At 38.7% G+C, this 20032-nt stretch overlaps 1 protein-coding gene across 5 annotated transcripts in view; it reads left to right on the top strand.

Moving 5' to 3' along the window:
• Window positions 1–20032, top strand: part of GPD2 (glycerol-3-phosphate dehydrogenase 2) — a 145599-nt gene that overhangs the window by 86606 nt on the left and 38961 nt on the right. For all 5 annotated transcript variants that reach the window (XM_082395739.1, XM_082395740.1, XM_082395742.1 and 2 more), the window contains exons 7-8: window positions 16000–16164; window positions 16993–17137. In XM_082395739.1, coding sequence (XP_082251865.1) covers window positions 16000–16164; window positions 16993–17137 — 310 coding nt within the window. The remainder of the gene's footprint in view (window positions 1–15999; window positions 16165–16992; window positions 17138–20032) is intronic.

The following is a 20032-nucleotide window of genomic DNA, read 5'->3' as shown; positions in this document are numbered from 1 at the left end:
CTATTCAGTAAGCATATATTAGCGCCATGGAAAATCCAGGCAATTTGATAGGTCCTGGAGATACACAGAATAACACAAAATGTTTCTTTCCCTCCAAAAGTTCTTTGGAGAACACAGACATGGAAATCAATGGTTTGCCGTACATGTGAGAAATTCTCCAAGAGGCATATACCTAAGGTGGTTGTGGAGACCTAGAAAAGCTTCCATAAGGGAGCAATACTTTCCCAAATTTTAAGATGGAGTAGTATAGCGAGGTGAGGTCAGTGAGGGAGGATGTGGAAGAACATTGTGGCCAAAGGCATGAAGGCACACGGAGTACAGGAAGCAGTTGTATAGAGCGTGAGCATCGGGTGTAGAGGTGCGGAGTGGCAAACAGGGCCAGGATCCTGGAGGATCAGGTGTACTATGCTATAGAGTTAAGCTTGAACTCTGTAGGCAGTGGGCATCAGTGAATGAAAACAGCATTTGATGCAGGGAACTCAGAATCTAGGGACCATATTTGGGTGGTTAGTGGGAGAGTCTTGGATGAGATTTTATGCTGATTTGAAGGAACCCAGGCTGAAAGAGAGGTGAAGAGGTAGGAAAAAGAAGGTGTAATACATGGAGCGGTATCCGTCTCTTTGCTCACACTTCCTTGACAAGTCCAACATTCACTGACTAGATTTTCTTATATTTTTGATAGTTGTCTTTGTGGCTTGGCCTTTTTATTTACTATATGTCAGCCCTTTCTGGTCTTTTGTTAAATTGTCCTCAGTTTGGAAGTGAGTTAATAAACTAATGTCAAGTGGTTTACAAATTCTGTTTTAAGAGAAATCTAGATTTTTAAAAACTTTGGTAACGTGGGCTTTAAAAACTCCGTAACTGCCCAACTGGCTTATGTCAACATTTTGGAAAGCGTATCAGTCTTTAAAGCAGTGTTAGAGATATAAACCCTTGGGGGAGTGAAGAATGCCTGGTGCATGCTAATTTTGTACTTATCCAGGTGGAAGAGAGAGAGGAATAGCCAAAGCTATAGATAGAACAAAGGGATGTCACCTGCCACCTGGTCTCAGTTTGGGCTTAGCTCTCCTCACTAATTCCATATCAGAACATCAGTGGTTTACTTATTTATTTCTAACCTGTATCATATTAAGATCTTACTTTGACAAATCGCATTTTGATTTATAGTCTGTGCTTTTGGCGTGTGCTTTAATAGCACTAGCCAACTCTAGACACATACTGAATTCATTATGTACCTTATGTATGTAAGTAGTAATACTTCCTTTTAATGAACATACGGTCACATCAAAGTGCTGTGAGGTTGTTTTACAAAAGCGTCTTTGTGCAGTGCTCCTGAGAAGTTTTGAGACATATGTTAAGTTGAAGACTAATATGCTGCATTTTAAGTTGTATTTTAATGGAGTAATATATTATAATCTGGCCTCTCAAGGTGAATAGTCTGTTTGGGTCTTTGATTCTTAGGCTTAGGTTTTTAATTAGAATTCAATATTTTTGACACTTAAATTTTTTATTTGTGACCAGGTGAACTTAAAGCTCATAAAGTAAAATTGACTTTGAATTTGTATCCTGAACTATGGTACTGATAAAGGGTAGATGAGTGATTCTTTTTCGTATTTTCTATAGGCAGTAAGACGTTCACAGAATCTACTCTTATAGATAGCTATATGTGGCAGCCCTAAACAGTGGCTAGATCCGCTAAACTGTTTCTTTTTCTTTTTTTTTTTTTAAGATTTTTAAACTTTTATTTATTTATTTATGGCTGTGTTGGGTCTTCGTTTCTGTGCGAGGGCTTTCTCTAGTTGCGGCGAGCGGGGGCCACTCTTCATCGCGGTGCGTGGGCCTCTCACTATCGCGGCCCCTCCCGTTGCGGGGCACACGCTCCAGACGCGCAGGCTCAGTAGTTGTGGCTCACGGGCCTAGTTGCTCCGCGGCATGTGGGATCTTCCCAGACCAGGGCTCGAACCCGTGTCCCCTGCATTAGCAGGCAGATTCTCAACCACTGCGCCACCAGGGAAGTCTGCTAAACTGTTTCTTACCCTTAAAATATGGACACCCTTCAATAACTTTTGAGGGCAGGGCTCTCCCAAGGCAGGTTGGTAGAAGCAGAGAAGTGAACCAGGAGCAGGCAGGCTCAAGGTCTAGCCTGGCTATGAGCAGTCTTCCAAGGGGAGTGGCTAGCAGTCCTAACCACCTGTCTCAGCTGACGTGGCAACCCCAGGACTCCTCAGCCCCGTCCTCATCAGTGTGCGGGAGACTGATGGTGGGTCTGAGCAGGCAAGCAGTTTTCTCAGTGAAGTGATGCTCCGTGGAGGCAAGGGCACGGCAGCATTTTGGGGATTCTTTGGCGGAAGGGGGAACCTACGGGGGATACTAGGCATCTCCTTGAAATGGAGAGAGAGAGGGGCCAGTACTTGAAGGAAGAGCTAGGCAGAATGTCAGAGCTCTAGTCAAGCAAGCTGAGATGAGAGCAGAGTTCTAGTCTAAGTAGGAACATAGAGTGCAAGTCCAATATTGGGCAGGGACTCTAATGCTTGGTGTATATGGCAGGAGAGACTGCAGCCTGGTAAACACCAGGGATTCCCTTGTCTAGGGATTCCCGGGAGGCAGGTAACAGTTTGTGGGCAGATTCTAATTCTGGAGGGCTGGGACTCCTCGTATATTGTCACGTGCCATCAGGATTCACTCAGGGACTACTTAGGGCTGAGCCTACAAGTTGAAGGTTGTCAGTAATTATAGCTGGGTGAGTGTATCTTGACCGTCTCAGATAGAAACTAGTATGATCTTTCTTTGACAGTAACCACTGACTAGCATTTCCAGGAAGACTTTGAGAATTGCTGGGTATATGGGAAAGAAACTCTGCTTGCTGGAGCGTGGTATTGTTTTTACTTTTCATTTTAAAACAAAAGTGAAAACATTACTAATAGTTATGGTGTGTCCCAGCCTTGTATTTAAGAGTTGAAAGTAAAACTAATAAATGTATTTTCAATTTGGTGTGGCATTGTGTAGCATCTAACTTTATTTTTTTATAAGAAATTATTAGAAATGTGAGGGTGTGGTTAGTTTTTGTTCGTTTGTTTTTAGTTAGTTTTTTACATTTGAGTCTTGCTGCATGTTACCATGCTCCAGAATTTCAGAGACAAAAGGAAAATTTTTTGACGTTCATTGAAACCTTTTTGGTGAAAAATTTGTTTTAATGGTACTATTTAATTTTAATTTATGTAAGAGTTTATCAGAAATGAGTCTATAGCCTATTTATTGAATCTTTTCTTGTTTAAACTCTTAAATATTTATTGTGCAGATTTCAATCAAACTGTTTAGAATATTGGAAATGTCTTTCTCAAGTACAGGAGCATTGATTAGCTCTATTGTCAATTTATTTTCCCCCAGAGAGGGAGTTCTAAACAACCACGTTTTATTGGTGTGGAAAGTTTGACAACACGTGTCAGGGTAAAGGAAACTTCACATGAACCAGATTAACTATAGATTTGTCATTGGGAGCCCCATAAGCATAATGGTGATGGTGGCAGCAAAAATAATCTTCCTTTCCTTCCCTCCATCCTTCCTCCCTGCTTCTTTCCTTCCTCTTTCCCATTTTAAAGCTTTAATTCCCTGCCCCCAGCTTTATTTAGGTATAATTGAAAAATAAAGTTGTAAGATATTTAAAAGTATATAATGTGATGATTTGATATACATATACATTGTGAAAGGATTCCCTTCATTGATTTATAAAATTTTAAGTTTTTATTATCAAAGCTTGCAAACATACATGAAGGAAAGTAGGATTTTGAACTGATGTGTACCATCTCCAGCTGTCACAATTATCAACTCACGGGTACTCTTATTTTATCTATTCCCTCCCTCCCTCCCTCTCTTTCCCTCCACTCTCTTTTTTTTTTCTCCTAGAGCAGAGGTCAAATCCCTACCTGCCTCTTATTTTGTATGCGAGAATGGTTTTTATATTTTTAAATGGTTAAATTTTGTGGCATGAAATTACATAAAATTTAAATTTCAGTGTCTGTAAAATAGAGTTTTATTGGAACACAGCCATGCTAATTCATTTAGGTATTGCCAACAGCAGAGTTGAATAGGTCAATAGAGATCGAATGGCTTTAAAGAAAAAGTGTGCCATCCCCACACCTAGAACATTTTAAAGCATATTTAACTGATAAGGATTATTCTTTATTTTTTAATAATTTAAAGCTACCATGCCATTATTATACCCAACTAAATTAAAGAGAATTTTCAATGTCATCTAATACACTGTCCATATTCAAATTTTATGAGTTGCAGATTGGCCAGCCAGAAGTTGAAGTATCATTGAAGGTTAGAGCAATGAAACAAAACTTCGTTATGCGTGTGTCAGGAAATGGGTTGTTTTCTTTTACTTAGAAATGAACATTTTCAAATTAGATAATAGAATGCAGTTATCTATTTTCTAGTCTTTTGAACAGTATGAACAGTCATACTGAGTCATCAGTAAGTTACAACTCAAGCTACTTTCTCAAAGTAGAAGATCTTTTTTTCTTACTATGTCTAGTCTTTTTTTTCTCGGTTGTGTTCATCTTTCCAGAAGAACAAATCTGTTGGCTTTAAAAATATGGCTAGAGCATCTGGCGTAGTATTTGATGTGTGTGGTTGCAATATTGACATAATTTCATTGATAACTACATTGTGTATAAACTTTCTGTTTTTTTTATCTTGGCGATGTCAGATATTCTACTAGCTGTTCGCAGGTAGGTAGTGACATTAAAGGAAGAGCCCTGTTAAGCTGGTTCTCACAGTATTTGCACCTCGGTCTTCTGCCTCATCATGTGATCTTGGCTGTAAGGATTCACAGTATCTATTTTTTCACTTCTCTCAGGGTGATAAGGCTCTGCTAAATTGATGGGCACTAGCTGAGTGCACAGACTATTGAATTATAAATTGATTACCTTAGACAACAAATGTTTTAGCACCTTCCTACATGCCTGGCACTATTGTCCTTCCTGGAGGTAAATCGGTGGTGGTGATGGCTTCGGTGGGTAGAACTAAGTCCCTGCCCTTAATTTATTAATTCCTGGGAGAAACAAAACATCCATGTGGCTCACATGAGTCATCCATGACTCACGATTGCTGTTACAAAAGAAAAAATTTCCAGCAGGGCAAACCTATTTAAATGACCAAATTAAGATGAGGATTTTGCTTATTTAGTACTTAGCAAGTTCAAGCAAAAGCAATTGGATATTTTTTACTATAGTTTGAAACAATATCTGTTAAAGGTATATTTGTCAAATGAGTCTGAAGGTTTTGTTTTTGTAGTTACAAAGAGAATTAAATTCTTACTTTTCTTCCTGTTTTGGAGTTCAAGCCCCAAATTAAGTTTCTAAATAAACATTGAATCTGGGTTGCTCAGAGGTATTATTCTGAAAACTGAGGAACGCTTATGATTTGGATAGCAAGTAAAAGACTATCTCAGACGAAAGGAGAGAGGGAAGGTAAACTTAGTAGAAGGAAATCTTTGTTGACAATAATAGCTTCATTCTCACAGTGCTTCCCAGTTTACAAATGCTTCCCTGTACGCTCTAACCTGACCATTTCAGTGGCAAAGAAGTTGGTGTCAACTCTGCTTTGCAGGTGAAGAAACAGGCTCTGACGGGTAAAGGGATATGTCCAGCATCAAGTCAGTCTGTGGCTTGCTGTGTCCTGGACTCAGGTGTTCTGAGTCTCCAGGCCCAGTGCTCTCCCTGGGCTGAGAGCCTGCTTTTCTTGTTCATGTGATAGTACACATTCTTTTCAATCAGGACATTGGGCTCTGGTCAGACTGATTTGATAACAACTTGATAAGGTGTAGAATCTTCCCGTGATTAGAGGCAGAAATCTGATACGATACAGGACTCACTTGCAACAGATAAAGCTTCTCAAAAGGTTGCTTCCAGTTAGAATTCCCCAGCTGGTCCTTAGGACACGGTTCCATGTTATTTATTATGTAGCTCACACTCGGAATCACCCCCTGGGGCAGGTGGAGCCGTTCCAGTGGGTTTGTAAAAAGTTGTGTGCATGTACTCACACACAAATGAGGAGACGGGGCCTGGGAGATGGTTCCAGGTAAGTGAAAGGAATCGCTCGCTTTTGCCAGTCCTTTTATGAGAGGTCGACTGTTTCCCATTGAAGGCTTTCTTTTCCTTCGTTATAGAATTCGACTCTCAGTTGGCTTATTTGACATTTTGGGATGGCAGCTTATAAAATTGGTAGAGCTGGAAGGAACCAGAGAGATCATGAAGTTCCACTCTGTGGCTCCAGCAGTGAGGAAACTGAAGCACAGGGCTTGGGACTGGCCCAGGTTTTTAGTCACAGGCAAAAGAAAAATAAATTGGGCTGACTTAAGGAGAAAAAACCTTTCTGAGGGGACCTGAACAGCAGGCAGCGATGCTGGGAAAGCTGCTGAAGATATAAATATTTGCAGCATCCAAAGCTGCAGGCGCAATCCTATCCCAGAAGTGGTGCACCAAAGACGTTAACGCTGATTACCGCCCCTCGTGTCTCGGTCAGCCATCGCTGTTGGCATCTCTGTCCCCATTCCCCTAGTACGGGATGGTGCCGCCTCCGCCTTTGGCCTCCACCTTTGAATTCTCCGTGTCCGGTTCTCTGGGTCACTAGCTCTAGATTGAAGTCTGTGTGGGGAGCATCCGATTGGCGGAGTGGGGTTAGAGGTCCGTGTGCGGGGGACGGGTAGACCCTACCTCTTGCGAGGCTTCTGTGATGGGGAGAAGGGGGGATGCTGGGAAGCAAAAACAAACCAACAAAACCCAGACAGTTATTTGTTACAGAAACACATCCGGTTAGTGGCTCTCTGAGGCATTAGAACTTGGATCTTTTGACTTTTCTCAGTTTATAGCAAGTGTTGATTTCCTTGGTAGAAACTGGCAGAGGCTCCCCATTTTTAAAAGAAAATGAAGTCCTCTGGATGAAGACTTGGTGATTCTGATATTTCCAAACACTCTGTTATCCTGTCAACGCTGTTTTTCTTCTGGATTGAAAATCACTCCCCTGTCTTCCTATCCTTGGTGGCACACAGAAAAGAATACCTTGCGCATCAGTGGTAAAACGTAAAGAGAGAAAGAAAGAGAAACAAAAAAGAGTAGGCAGTGTTCATGAAGTGCAGAGATTAGAGATTAGTTGTCAACACGTTTCAGGAAAAGCTTGCCAGATTGATGAGCAAGAAACCATTTAGAACTAGAAAATATACAGAGCTTTCTTTTTGTTTTGATTTGTTAAGTATTTTGGGCAGTAGCGATATCTTTTAATTAAGGTACAAAGTGGTCTTGACTTTTCAGTACATTTTTTAACCTTTTAATAATAATAGTTAATGTTTATTGAGAACTATGATGTCAGAACAGACATTCCCTATCTCACTCCTCGACCTCTGTCAATCCCATTGTCATTCCCCCTGTATAGATGAGTGACTAGCACCTTAGATGAAGCAACTAGAGTGAGGTTTCATCTAGTTGGTTGAGATGAGGCTTGAACTTACGTCCACACTCCTATGAACAAAGCCTTGCAGATCTTCCTGTAACATAAGAGAGAAAGAGAGGTATGTCTGGAGCACTATGCTTGGTGATATTTTAGGAAAACTGCAGAGGGAAGAGAAAGGAAAAGTGCTCAGAAATGGAGAGACTTTTTGGAACTTGCGACCTTTCCAAGTTGGACTGTAAACTTGCTCTTGTTCTCAGAGTCCTGGGGTAGCTGAGCCAATCCGTTTCGATCTGCACCCCACAGTGATACTTAGCTCACTGACCGGCACATAGTAGGTGTTCAGTAAATATAATTGTTAAAGAAATAAATCTCAAGCATCCTCAGGTCAGTTATCTTGGGTTAAGATGCCATGCATTCCAGACAGCTGCTCTCAGTAAAGAAAGACCCTTACCCTCAAAGGTGATTATCAGCGACTTTGGTGCATCTCACAAACAACTAAGGAGGATGACCTGTGGCTTTAGGCCACATAAATGTATGGTCTGTAAAGAGTCTCTATAGTGTGTCACGCTTCCTGACTTTTCAACTTCATTTCAACTAATTTTTGTCACATTGCTCCTTTTTCCTTTTTCTTCCTTAAAAGTATAAAAACCTATTATTGACTTGTACTAGAGAGAGAACTAATTGTTCTGCATGGGAGGGGAGGGGGTCTTTACCGTAAACTGATGTATAGACATCTTTGCACAGATGAGAGAAAATGAATACCCAAAGCATTCTGTTGTTTGAAGTTTAAATGTGGTTTTATTTTCATTCAAACCTAGCTAGATTCCTAAGTATCTGAGAAGTAGAAAACTTACTCTTCATTAGATTTATTTAAAACTTTTTCAAGAAAGGAAAGCCCTGAGGGTATAGAAACTTTTATGTACTTAAATATGTCATGTTAAGGCACTTCACAGTGTTTCGTTTACACGGGGCCAGAGACCACAGATCCACGCTGATTGCTAATTATTCAGGTTGTAAATAGCTTATTCAAAAACTTAGGGGGAGACAAAAGAAAGATGAAGGAACAAAAGGCCTGCGATAATGAAAAGGATATTGTGAAGAGAAGGGCTGGGCAGAATTATGATGCAGGTCACATTCTGTGCCTGTATTTAATTGTACCTTTGTATTTAATAATAAAAATGATTACATGCTCAGGGCTAACAGGTGTCCCTTCCTGAGAACTGTAGTATGGATAAGTGACAGCAAATTACTCCAATTCATAAACTTTGAATATTATGCTTTTGAGTTTCACCAGTCTATACTAGAAGACATTTCCTGCAAAAATGTACATCAGCCCAGGAAGATTTCTAAACCTAATTCTTGATAAGTATTGATATATATAAACTATAGGTGACTGCTTTAAAGTATGAATGACAAAAAATCACTTTGCAGACACTGTTTAATCAAATATAGCTGTGCTAATACCGTAGTCACATTTCTGATAGTTTATGCTTCATATAAGCTTTGGATATAACTGCACATTAGTAGTGATTAAAGTTTATAGGTGGTGGTCTTGCTATTAGGACTTAACCTTCCCTGCATTTCTCTACTTCTTGCTTATCTTGACCACTTTTTCTAACTGCCCCGCCTTCCCTAACCCCCCAGGTTGTTGCTCTCCCTGCCCCCTATTTTCCCTTCTGTTGCCGTTATTGCAATTTGTAATTGTCTTTAATTTGTTTTACTTGACTTTACCTGTCTTCCCCATTAGAATGTGGTTCCATAGAGCAGAGACCAGGGTTAGCTTATTTTCCCTACTCAGTGGATCCCTAATGCCTATCATCATGCCTGGCTCATAATATGTCCTCAATCAATATTTGTTAAAGGGATATGCCACTTGCTGTTCTGATCATACATCAAGCCCTTGCTTGCTTTAACTTGATCACTAGCCTTTTTCTTTCGCTTGTACTTTGACCAAAAAGTTTGTGGTAGGAGACATCCTGTTTCTATTGTCTGCTGGGTAGCTAGGTAGAGAGACCATAGTCCCTTGGTTCAGTGGAAACCACAGCTATAGTGGGGGTAGGGTTAGGGGTTAGGAGCTGTTCCTAGAATCTCTAAGACCTGAGCACATTTCCCATATTTGAACAATCTCTGACCTGTGATTGTGTTGTATAATCATGTTCATTCATTTATTCATGCATTCATCAAATATCTGAATGTCTACCAGGTAGCAAATGCTATGTTAGGCACTGGTAAAGCAAAATTGAATAAGGTGCCCTCTATCTTCTAGGAACATATTATTAGAATCAAGGTGCCCTAGGCCTGAAACTATGTCTGTTTGGGTGTCTGTTGTAAATCCAGCTCCTAGCATAATCCCTGGCACATTTAAAAGCATGTAGTACATATTTGCTCAATAAATGAGTGAGTGTTGAATGCAATTATTTAGAAAATAGTTTGTGCTGTAATAAGGATATGTACATAGTGCCATAGAAGCACAGAGGAGAGAAGGCTGTTGTGTCTGAGAGGAGTCAGGGAAGGTTTCATGAAAGAAGATGAACATTTGAATAGTTTACCAGGAAGGGTAAGATGTTCCATGGAGTAGGGATACCATGAGCGAAAAGTCAGAGGTGTGAAAGAGCTGAGTTTTACTCGAGGATGAGCGCTTTGGTCAGCCTGGAGATTTAGGGTGAATGTAGGGGGTGGTGGGCATCGAGGCTGTTATTAATTTCCTTATTCAGGTACCCTATGCACTAACTAGCTCTTGTGCCACAATTTAATCACCTACCACCATCTATTTATAGCATTTCTATAGGAAAATTAATTGTGTTCTAAATAGCCATCTTAGAATGCAGTCTCGAAGATAGAACCTGTTTTTAAGCTGGGACTGATGTTATTAGAAAATTGGCTACATTGCCTGTATAAGTTATCTGTTGCCACAATTCCACATAACAACCATAAAACCTAAGCAGCATGAAAACAATTAGGATTTATTGCTCATGCATTGGAGTGTTCATCTAGGTGGTTCTTCTGATCTTGTCTGGGGTTGGCTCAGCAATTCTTCTGGTCTCCGCTGAACTTGGACTCATGTTTGGAGGTTCAGCAGAGACTCACTGTCTGTCAGCTGATGTAGGATGGCCTGGGCTGGGATGACCGGGCCAATTCACCACAGGCCTCTCATTGTCCTCCTGGTACCAGCAGGCTAGCCTGGGCATGTCATTTTCATGGCACTGGCAGAGCCTCCTTTTAAAATCACATCTACTAACATTCCCTTGACCAAAACAATTTCACATGGCTGGGTCCAGAGGCAAAGTGGGAACCTACACTGTGAAGACTCTTGGCAATGGGCATGGATACAGGGAGGGGTGAAGAATTGGGACAACTTTTTGCAGTATAGTATGTGGCTCATAAAAACTAATCAAATCAAGATTTCATTATAATTCTAGATCTAATGGAAGAATATTATTTCTCATTTTATTTTTCTGATTTCCTTTACAAAGCACCTATCTTTTGGTCTTCGTTAACCCCAATCTTTTTTAAAACATGCTGGGCCAAAGTCAGAGAAATCGGAAATGAGGAAAAGATTGCAAGTGAAATCTTGAAAGAGAGAGGTAGCTATTGAAGAGTAGCCATTACGTGCATTGTGTAATTTCAGAGGCTCCCACCCAGCTCCTGTCCGTTTATAGGACACTGAAACCCAGAGGAATGCAGTGCATCACTTACATTCTTCCAACCAGGTTAGCGACTCACTCAGAACTTACGACCCGATCATCCCAAGCCCAGAGCTGTGTCTTGTAACGTACATTCTCCCTAAACTGTTTGATGCGTCTCCCTGATCCCTTCCACTCCCCACACAAATAATCGTTTTTATAAATAAGTTAGTTTTAGGGGAAATTGCATTCTGTTATAATTTACGTGAAAAGTATGTTCTCATTTGACTTTTCCTTTTCAAGCTTACTCATTGTATGTACTTAAACCGGAATTTAGTAATCTCCTTACACAAAGACACATACACACACACACACACACACCCCTATTTTGCTCTGCCTCTCTCTACCTGCACTCTTCCCATGAGAAAGGAAAATTTTAAATATAAAGGTTATATTAAATCAGCTTGAGTTTGGTGTGTTAGCCTTTGAATTACCTTTGCCAGACTGTTAAGAAGCTTCAGAGAGGTCATTGTGTCACTCAGTGTCAGTCAGAGACAATAAAGCATGCCCTGTGAATTTTGTGAGAAATGGGATTAAAGCTTTAGGGAGGTATTCTTTCACACTAGCATCCTTTTTCCCTCTGCTAGAAGTAACCACGTGATTGCATAAGACCCAGGTCAGGGCTCAGGGAGGTGGAAGGAAATACTCCCAGCATTTCCACAGTGGCAGTTTTTTATTGATGATAAAGTTATGGACGGGGTTATTTTAATTAAGAACTAATTTTTTGCTAACAAACTTTCTATATGGTTTCTGGGTCCATAGATTGGTCTGTGGCTATCTATGTAAATGGCCATTTAACAGTAGGCTGTATTAAAAGAAGATTGTATGTAGGATTTCAGAGCATCATGGAATTTTAGATCTGAAGGACCAGGAAAATGCCAGCTAATTTGTTACATAGGGTTCTTTCATATTTACTCATTCTTATAACTTTTTTTTTATACATTCAATGATTGTTTCTCTTTTTTTCAGCTATTTTGCATGTTAACTTTTGCCAAACTTTGAAACCCTCTGAGGAGAACTATATTGCTCTGTCTCCAAAATATTTATATTTGAGGCCTATCTTATAGAAAATTACATCTTAAAATGTTTTTCACTTAAAATATCTCTCACCATCCTGGGTGCAAGGCCATTGCGGACTAAGGCAAAATCCTTCTCTGCCACTACTGACCTTCATCTCTTTGGTGGGTAGATTTTATATTTTGTTTTTCTAAACAAGGGAAAACAGTTATAGTTCCACCTCCTATGTGCTTCCTCTCGTCTGAGTTGTAAGTTCAGTACGTGCACATATGTAAGATTTCAAGTGCAAAAGGAGAACAGAGTAGGAAACAGATTTTCACAGTCCCCGTCTGGGTCCTTGCGTAAGTGCCAACGTAAAGCTATTCACCGATCAGTGAATAGTATCATGTTGCCTGGCTCTAAGGCATTTGAAAATCCAAACTTAATAAGCAGATCAATTGGGTGGGGGAGTTGAGATTATTGTTTGGCATTCCAATGACATGCAGTGTTGTCAAAACCTTTTTACTCCAGAAATAAAATTACAGGAGGCATATAGATACCTTTCAAAATGTCAGAAAGGGAGTTGGGGGGGATTTAGTTAAGAATAGTGAAAATATACCACTTATCACAGGAAGCATACACTGCGAGCATCTGGGTATCTCAGGGTAAAGGGTGAATTTAATGTGGGTTGGGGAGGGGGAGGTCTGCCCTGTATCCAAGCAGGTAAATGAATTAAGCTGAATGTCTGCAAAGAGGGGACTTCTGGGTAGAGGTGTGAGCTCCTGGGCCAAGAGAGAAGTCAAATTACTTAACTCCTCAATTTTTAGGAGCTTATAATAACTGTGTTTGTATTCCCCTTCAGAGCAAAGGGCAACTTGAGGGTTAAGTCTTGAGGGAATCATTCATATCCATTTCTCTTTCTGTCCCACTTATTCAACTTATATATAAGGGCTAACTTGGGTTTAAGTTAAGATTTTACACATTTCTGGGGTTTCCCTGCTCCCTTCAAATTTATTGCCACCAACTTACTGATGTCTGAAATTTTTTTTTAACTTGAGACAAAGCATTCCATTCTATAGTTAGAGATAATACTATAAATCTATAAGGACTATAAAATTTTATATAATTATATAAGATTTCTATAAATCTAGAAGACTATAAATCTAAGACTATAAATAAACCTGTTTATTTAACACATCGAATGGAATTTGGCTAAACTTAACACTTACTGGGTACGTGTTCTGTGCTTGGTACTAATGAGGAAAAGAAAAGATGAACAAGTAAGACCCTGCCTTCCCATGACTGGGCTGAGGAGACATGGAAATCATATATATAGTAATTACAGTGGGATACTACTTCCAGGAGAACCGAGATCTCCCTGTATCTTTCTCACCACTGGGTTCCTTGCATTTTTTACAGTGCCTGACTCATAACCAAGGCTTATTATTATTTTTTTAAGTCGATGGATACAGGGATGACTAGTATCATAAAGACTACAAAAATGGTTTGTACAAGGTACAGTGTTGATGCAGAAGGTGGAATGAACGACTTGGCCTTGGAGGGATGCAACGCAGATAAGGAGAGTCTTCATGGGAGGTATTGAATCAGCTCATGAGACAGGAATAGGAGCTGTCCAGAGCTTCCAGAATGGCTTTCCAGCCAAAAGAATTAGTGTGGACAAAGGCAAGAAGGTGTGAAGTGACATGGACGTTCAGGGCGTTGTAAATAATTTGACAACCCTCTATAGTAGAATAAAGGCAGTAGGAGAATTTTGGCAGGTGAGGGCCTTCATAAATAAGTAACATTTTTGATTCGAGTCCAGGCAGATGCTGCTAGGTAACTGGGTGGGCATGCAAAATACGGACCAAGGGAACTTGTTTCCACCTCACACTTTTAACTGAGGTTTATCTTGTTTACCTTCAAAAGTATTGGGATTTGGAAGCTAATTAGGGAGGTATATCTTAGTACGGAAACAGTAGAGCTTGATGAACTATACCAATACTGCTCCAATGAGATTTTATAATTTAGAAAGGTATTAAAAGAAAGATTTTGTATTTTCAAAAGTTAGAGTTTCATTACCAGATGATCATGTAAATAGATAATGCCACTTTACAAAGGGATCTGTCATTTAATAAGTGGGCTTTCTGCCTGGTTCCTTTGAACAGTGACATCATATAGGATTTAAAATAGTTGATTTTCACGTAACTTTCCAGAGAACCGTCCTGTGTGTAAATCAAGGTGCACTTGGATGGGTGAGAGTTCCCCTACCATAGGAACATGACTTGGATTTCTTGTACTACCCGTAGGGTGTTTCATTATTATGTACATAAATTCACTAGAAAGATTGGGTGGGATGAGTACTTCCTTCAGTTTAGACGTGTAATCGCTTTAGTTTAAAGAGAAGATCTATAATGGAGTTTTTATTTTGTTTCTTTGGACTGTTTGTGAAGCATATTCCAATATTAAATGAGCCCTACGTGAATAAAAGTGAGTTTCTTAAACTTAACTTTAAATGTACCTACTGACTATTAGCATCTTTAGGGTTGTGCTGAGTTGAAATTGATAGAAATGCTACCCTTCTTTCTTCCCACTCATAGTTCAGCTGCTGCTGCTGTTGTTTTCTTCTACTTTCATTCTATTAATTTTTGGATAAAATAACTCCTTATTTTGCATGTTGAGTTTTAACGTACGTTCTCCACTTGATAGAGGCTTTAATTTTGAGGGAAAGGTTCTTGGATGATTGCGTTAGTTTAGCGGTTCTAGAATAAGATGTTTGTGGGGAGGGGCGGCAGAACCCTGTCATTGATTCTCTCTTTATAACTGTGCCCTTTTAGCTGGAACCGATTACCTGTGTAGTGCTTCTGGCCCTGTGCAGACTGAATCACAAGGAAGAAACTTTACATAAAACATTTATACTAAATGTTTGGTATGCTGGCAACATAAATCAACAACAATATCCATTATAAATTCATCCCTTTATCAGTATTATCTTGATAGAACTGATCCCAGTGTGTGGGAATTTGAACGCTGCTTCAATACAACTAGCCCTGGGTAATTAATTATTCAGGGCACAGAGAACCTGGCCCCTGTGCTGTAGAGTAATTCTTCCTGGTCAGCGTTAACTCCACTGGCAATAATAAATAGAAAAAGTCTCTAGTGATGCCAGTATTTTAAAGTGATTAATCATCTTTCCCCCCTTCGCCTCCCCCTTAGTTTTCTTTAACTAGGATTTTTCAGCAATAAATCTTTAACAATACAGGTAGGAATTGTTCTGTAATTAAATTTTGCCCTGCTTAATTTCTTACCTTTTATGTACGATTAAAAAAAGTGTTACATTTTAAGGGGCTCTGATCAAAATTCAAACCAAGAAAAATCCTTTTATAGAATACTGAGAGATTCTCTATGGAAGATTAAGCTCTTGATTTTGAATATTAGATAGAGCACATATTCATAAAAATTGTTCATCAGCACCAGTTGGGGTGTCAAATATTCTGAAGTTTTGAATTGCTTCACTTTCTTGCATACGGGTTGTCTGTATTAGGAAAAGTCTGACATATACATATGTTCCCAAACTGAGAGAATACTTACTTATTTCTTAACTTTCAAATAATTGATGTGAGCTCTGTAGGAAAGGGAGATTTTTCGTCCTTTTGTGGTACACAGAGTGCACTTGCAGAAATGGCAGGTAAATGCCTGCCCGAGAACGACCATGTATTTTCAAATAATGCCCTATAGAGCTGACTAGCCATCATGTATATTCTGGGAGACAGGGACAGATGTGACATATCTGTTGTGACACACTTCCGTACCACCAGTCTGTGGCTCGAGGTGACTCCCGTCCCTCCTCTGATGCTTTCCCCTGCTGCAGGACAACACAACGACGCACGGATGAACCTTGCCATTGCTCTCACTGCTGCCAGGTATGGGGCTGCCACGGCCAATTACATGGAGGTCGTAAGCTTGCTCAAGAAGACAGACCCCCAGACAGGGAAGGAGCGCGTGAGCGGTGCGCGATGCAAGGACGTGCTCACAGGTATGCGAAGGCTCAGGCAGGGAGGGATTTCCTAGCATCTTGCCTTGCCTATATAAAGACTGAATGATAATTTTTCTGTCGCTTCTCTTTTATTGAAGCGAGATTTCAGAGTCCTATTAATTATATTCCTTATTGTCAACAATGACTGGTTTCACATGAAAATTTTCCCTTGTAGGACCTGGCAATTTTTCCTCTTTGTGTTAAACAATAATGATGATCATGATAATAATAGATGCCCACAAAATTCCCACAGCTATGAATGCATTCTGTTTTCTTTGCAAAAACATGTTATTAAGAAAATTCACTAATGTGCCAAGTTTCAGAGTATCATTTAGGTGACATAAGCAGTGCGTTTACATGTCATTAAAGTCAATCACTTTAACTTTGGTGAGATTTTCATGCCCGTCCGGTTCTATGGCCGTGTGGGCGAAGTTTCAAAATTACATCGTTTCCTTCAAAACCAGCACTGTGAAATATATCATCTCACAGCAACACTGCTCACACATTTGAGTTTTAAGGAGAAAGCGGCTAATTTACTCGCTTTCTTCCTATTTGGCACTTTAATGCCGGGCATTTTGCAAACTAGAATGAGAGCTGAAATGAAAAAGTGGCATGTTTTTCTTCCTGCGGTTTGGACTTGGTTTCAATAAATTTACTCACATGCAAACCTTTTGTGTGGCTTCTCAATGACTCTGGTTGCCCGTGTCACTTAGTGTGGCATACAGTATACTCCACCATAGGTTAAGTTAAGAGATGAATTAATAATCCAAAACGTCAGTGAGCAGAGAAACAAACGGGGTGTGTGATTGACGCTGCTTTCTTTCACAGGGGAGGAATTTGATGTAAGAGCCAAGTGTGTTATCAATGCCACGGGACCGTTCACAGACATCGTGCGCAAAATGGATGATAAGGATGCCGCAGCTATCTGCCAGCCCAGTGCTGGCGTCCACATCGTGATGCCTGGTTATTACAGGTACCCGTGTTCCCACTCGGCCATCGTCGTCAGAGAACGAGGGCCGCAAGAAATGGTCTACATTTATTCTTGTGGCACACCTTTCTTACTAATAGATGGTCTAGCTCACTGTTCAAAATGAGAAGAAATGAGTAAAAAAAAAAAAAAAAAAACTCTTCCAAAGCACAAAATACAAACCAGGCTTGTGTATTTCTTAGCTTTTATGGCAATATTCCTTTCTATGAGTTAGTGATTTGGGATCTATTTTTGTACTTTTTTCAGTGTACTTATCATCAGAGGCTAAGCCTTACTATTTTTGAATTTTAATTTTCATTAAAACCCTAAAAATAATTTTTCAAAAATGTCCATAAAGGACATTTTCATTAAGACACTAAAAAGTTAATTTCATAAAATACCCAGATTTGCTTATGAAGAATCTGAAAATGAGGACCACTCAAGTATTCTTGTTTATAACTTTTGAAATGTGCTCTGAAAAATACTATAGCAAGTAAAAATTGGTTATTATTTCTGATTTATCATATTAACAAAGATAATCACAGGTAGAGAAATAGAGGTGAAATAAGAACAGCTATTAATTGAAAATCATTTAAAAGTTAGGTGATGGGCACATGAAACTGAGATTTCTGTGTGTGTTTGAATTTTTAATATTTTTTTATTTTTAATAAATTAGAAAAGAAACATTTACATGATCCTAACTAAGAAATTGATAATTATTACCCCTCAGGTACATTTCAAGACATCTGGGGAAAAATTCGTGTGTCTATGCTGAGTATGGAACATTTTTATTTCCACGTGTGGTAAATCTAATAGGCAAACTAGTACATAATTCTGTGAAATAATGATTGATGCTCAAGGTATTCATTAAGACATGATTTGTAGTTGAGAAATATTACAAACCACTTCAGTTTCTAACCTTAGGAGAATGGATAAGTAAATTATGGTGTACCTGCACAAGGGAGTATTATATGTTCATTAAAAATTATAATTATAAATAACATTAGTGTCCCAAGAAAACGCTAGTGATACAATGTTAGTTTAGAATGGAGGATACAAGATTGTATGTGTAACACGATCTAAGCATCATATAAGTATATAGAAAAGAGATTAAAAGAAATATGTTAAATACCAATGGTGATTATCTCTAGGTGATGTGATTATGGGTAAAAAGGTAATTTCTAGGTAATGTGGTTAGGATGAGAGCTATCTCTTCCATATTTTAATAACTTTCCATAAAAGATATATACATTTTTCATATTTGATAAAACAGATGTACAGATCCATGATATTTCATTTAATATCTGCATTCTTCTAGAATGCTATCCTGCTATGTAATAGATGATACTGCCTTATTAATTATCAGTTTTCCAGTAACTAAGTCTTCTTGAAGAGAGTCCAAGATATACCTAATTGTACCAAACACATGTCTAATGAGAAAGATATTACACTTCTACCAAGAGGAATATTAATGAAATTTCTTATCCACCAGCTTCCAAGGTTTCTTTGTCATTTTCTAAATGTCTACGTGTAATTGGTAGACAGTCATTAGTATTTTCACTTAGGACTGGAGAAACCAAGGTGCTTCCAGTCTCAATGATAAAAACTTATGCAGTGGTGCTTAACAGAGTTTTAAAAACTGCTAACAGAAGTTTAGTTCAAATGAAAAGGAGAGAAGTAAATATATGTACATGTTGCAAATGTTTCTTGTATATAGAGAAGTTTTCAAAACTAGTTCCAGACCCAATTATATATATTTATTTTGTGTTGGGTAAAAATATGCAAGGCCAGCTACTTTGTAAGTTTTTTGGAGTTGTTTTTTTTAACGTTTCGTAGAGTACAGATGTAATACCTAAACTATAGACACACACATCACCATAATCCTTATATTTGTTTAGATCTTACTTGATTCAACATATTTTCCTGTACATTCTGTTTCGTATCTTCTTCACTATTGTCGCATGATGTCAGAGGACACATTAGTATTCTGTATTATTCCCTGTGTTATTTCTGCCACTTAATAATGACATTGTTTGGGACAAGCCATTTTATTCTGCAAACCTTAATTTGCCTATCATTAAAATGGGAAGGCATTCTGCTCTTTCCAGTACATAGACAAAGACAGTATGAAGAGTAACTTCAGGTGATACCTTGGTAAAGAACTTCCTGGTTTGTTCATCACTTTACCTCTTGCTAACTCTGTGACTTTGGGAAGCTGCTCATTTCAGCTTCTGGTTCCTTATCTCACGGTAGTACCTATTTGTATACATTTTGCCAATGATTCTTTATTTACTTTTTATCTGTTTTCTTGACTGCTATATCCCCAGCTCCTGGTATATTATCTGGCACATAATAATGACCAGTAAATATTTTTTGAATGAATCCTACTAACTTTTTTGTGATAACTTGCCCAAATTGAGATTGTTGCTTTTTTTAATTAAAATTTTAATATAATACCTATAAGGGAATTTTAAATATATAGATATTAAAATATAAAAACAAAATGTGATTCTTCATTTTACTGCCAAGATAACCCCTGTAGACAAAAATAAACAAAAATAATCACTATAGAAAAATAGAAAGACATAAAATGAAAAGTGAAAGCCTCCCTCTTTTCCTCATGCCCCCAACTTCAGTTTTTGATAACACTTCCTTCTGATTCCTTCCATAAAATTTTGTGTTTATATTTGCACAAATGTATATCCTTTTAAGTTTTTTTTCATGAAGGAAGTCGTGCTACACATATGTCCTGTAGTATGCTTTATAATATGCTAATAACAGAGCAGATAGGTGGTTTTAAAGAAATATAAATATATATCACCTGCATGTATAATAGTATTTTCAAAACCTTTCTTAATCCTAAAAATTAGGCATTAGCTTGGGGCCCCTGCCCATAAGTCA

The sequence above is a fragment of the Balaenoptera borealis genome (genome assembly GCF_965194805.1).
Source record: "Balaenoptera borealis genome assembly, chromosome: 6".
Classification (NCBI taxonomy): domain Eukaryota; kingdom Metazoa; phylum Chordata; class Mammalia; order Artiodactyla; family Balaenopteridae; genus Balaenoptera; species Balaenoptera borealis.
The sequence above is the reverse complement of the archived record's forward strand: the minus strand, read 5'-3'. Positions and strand labels throughout refer to the sequence as shown.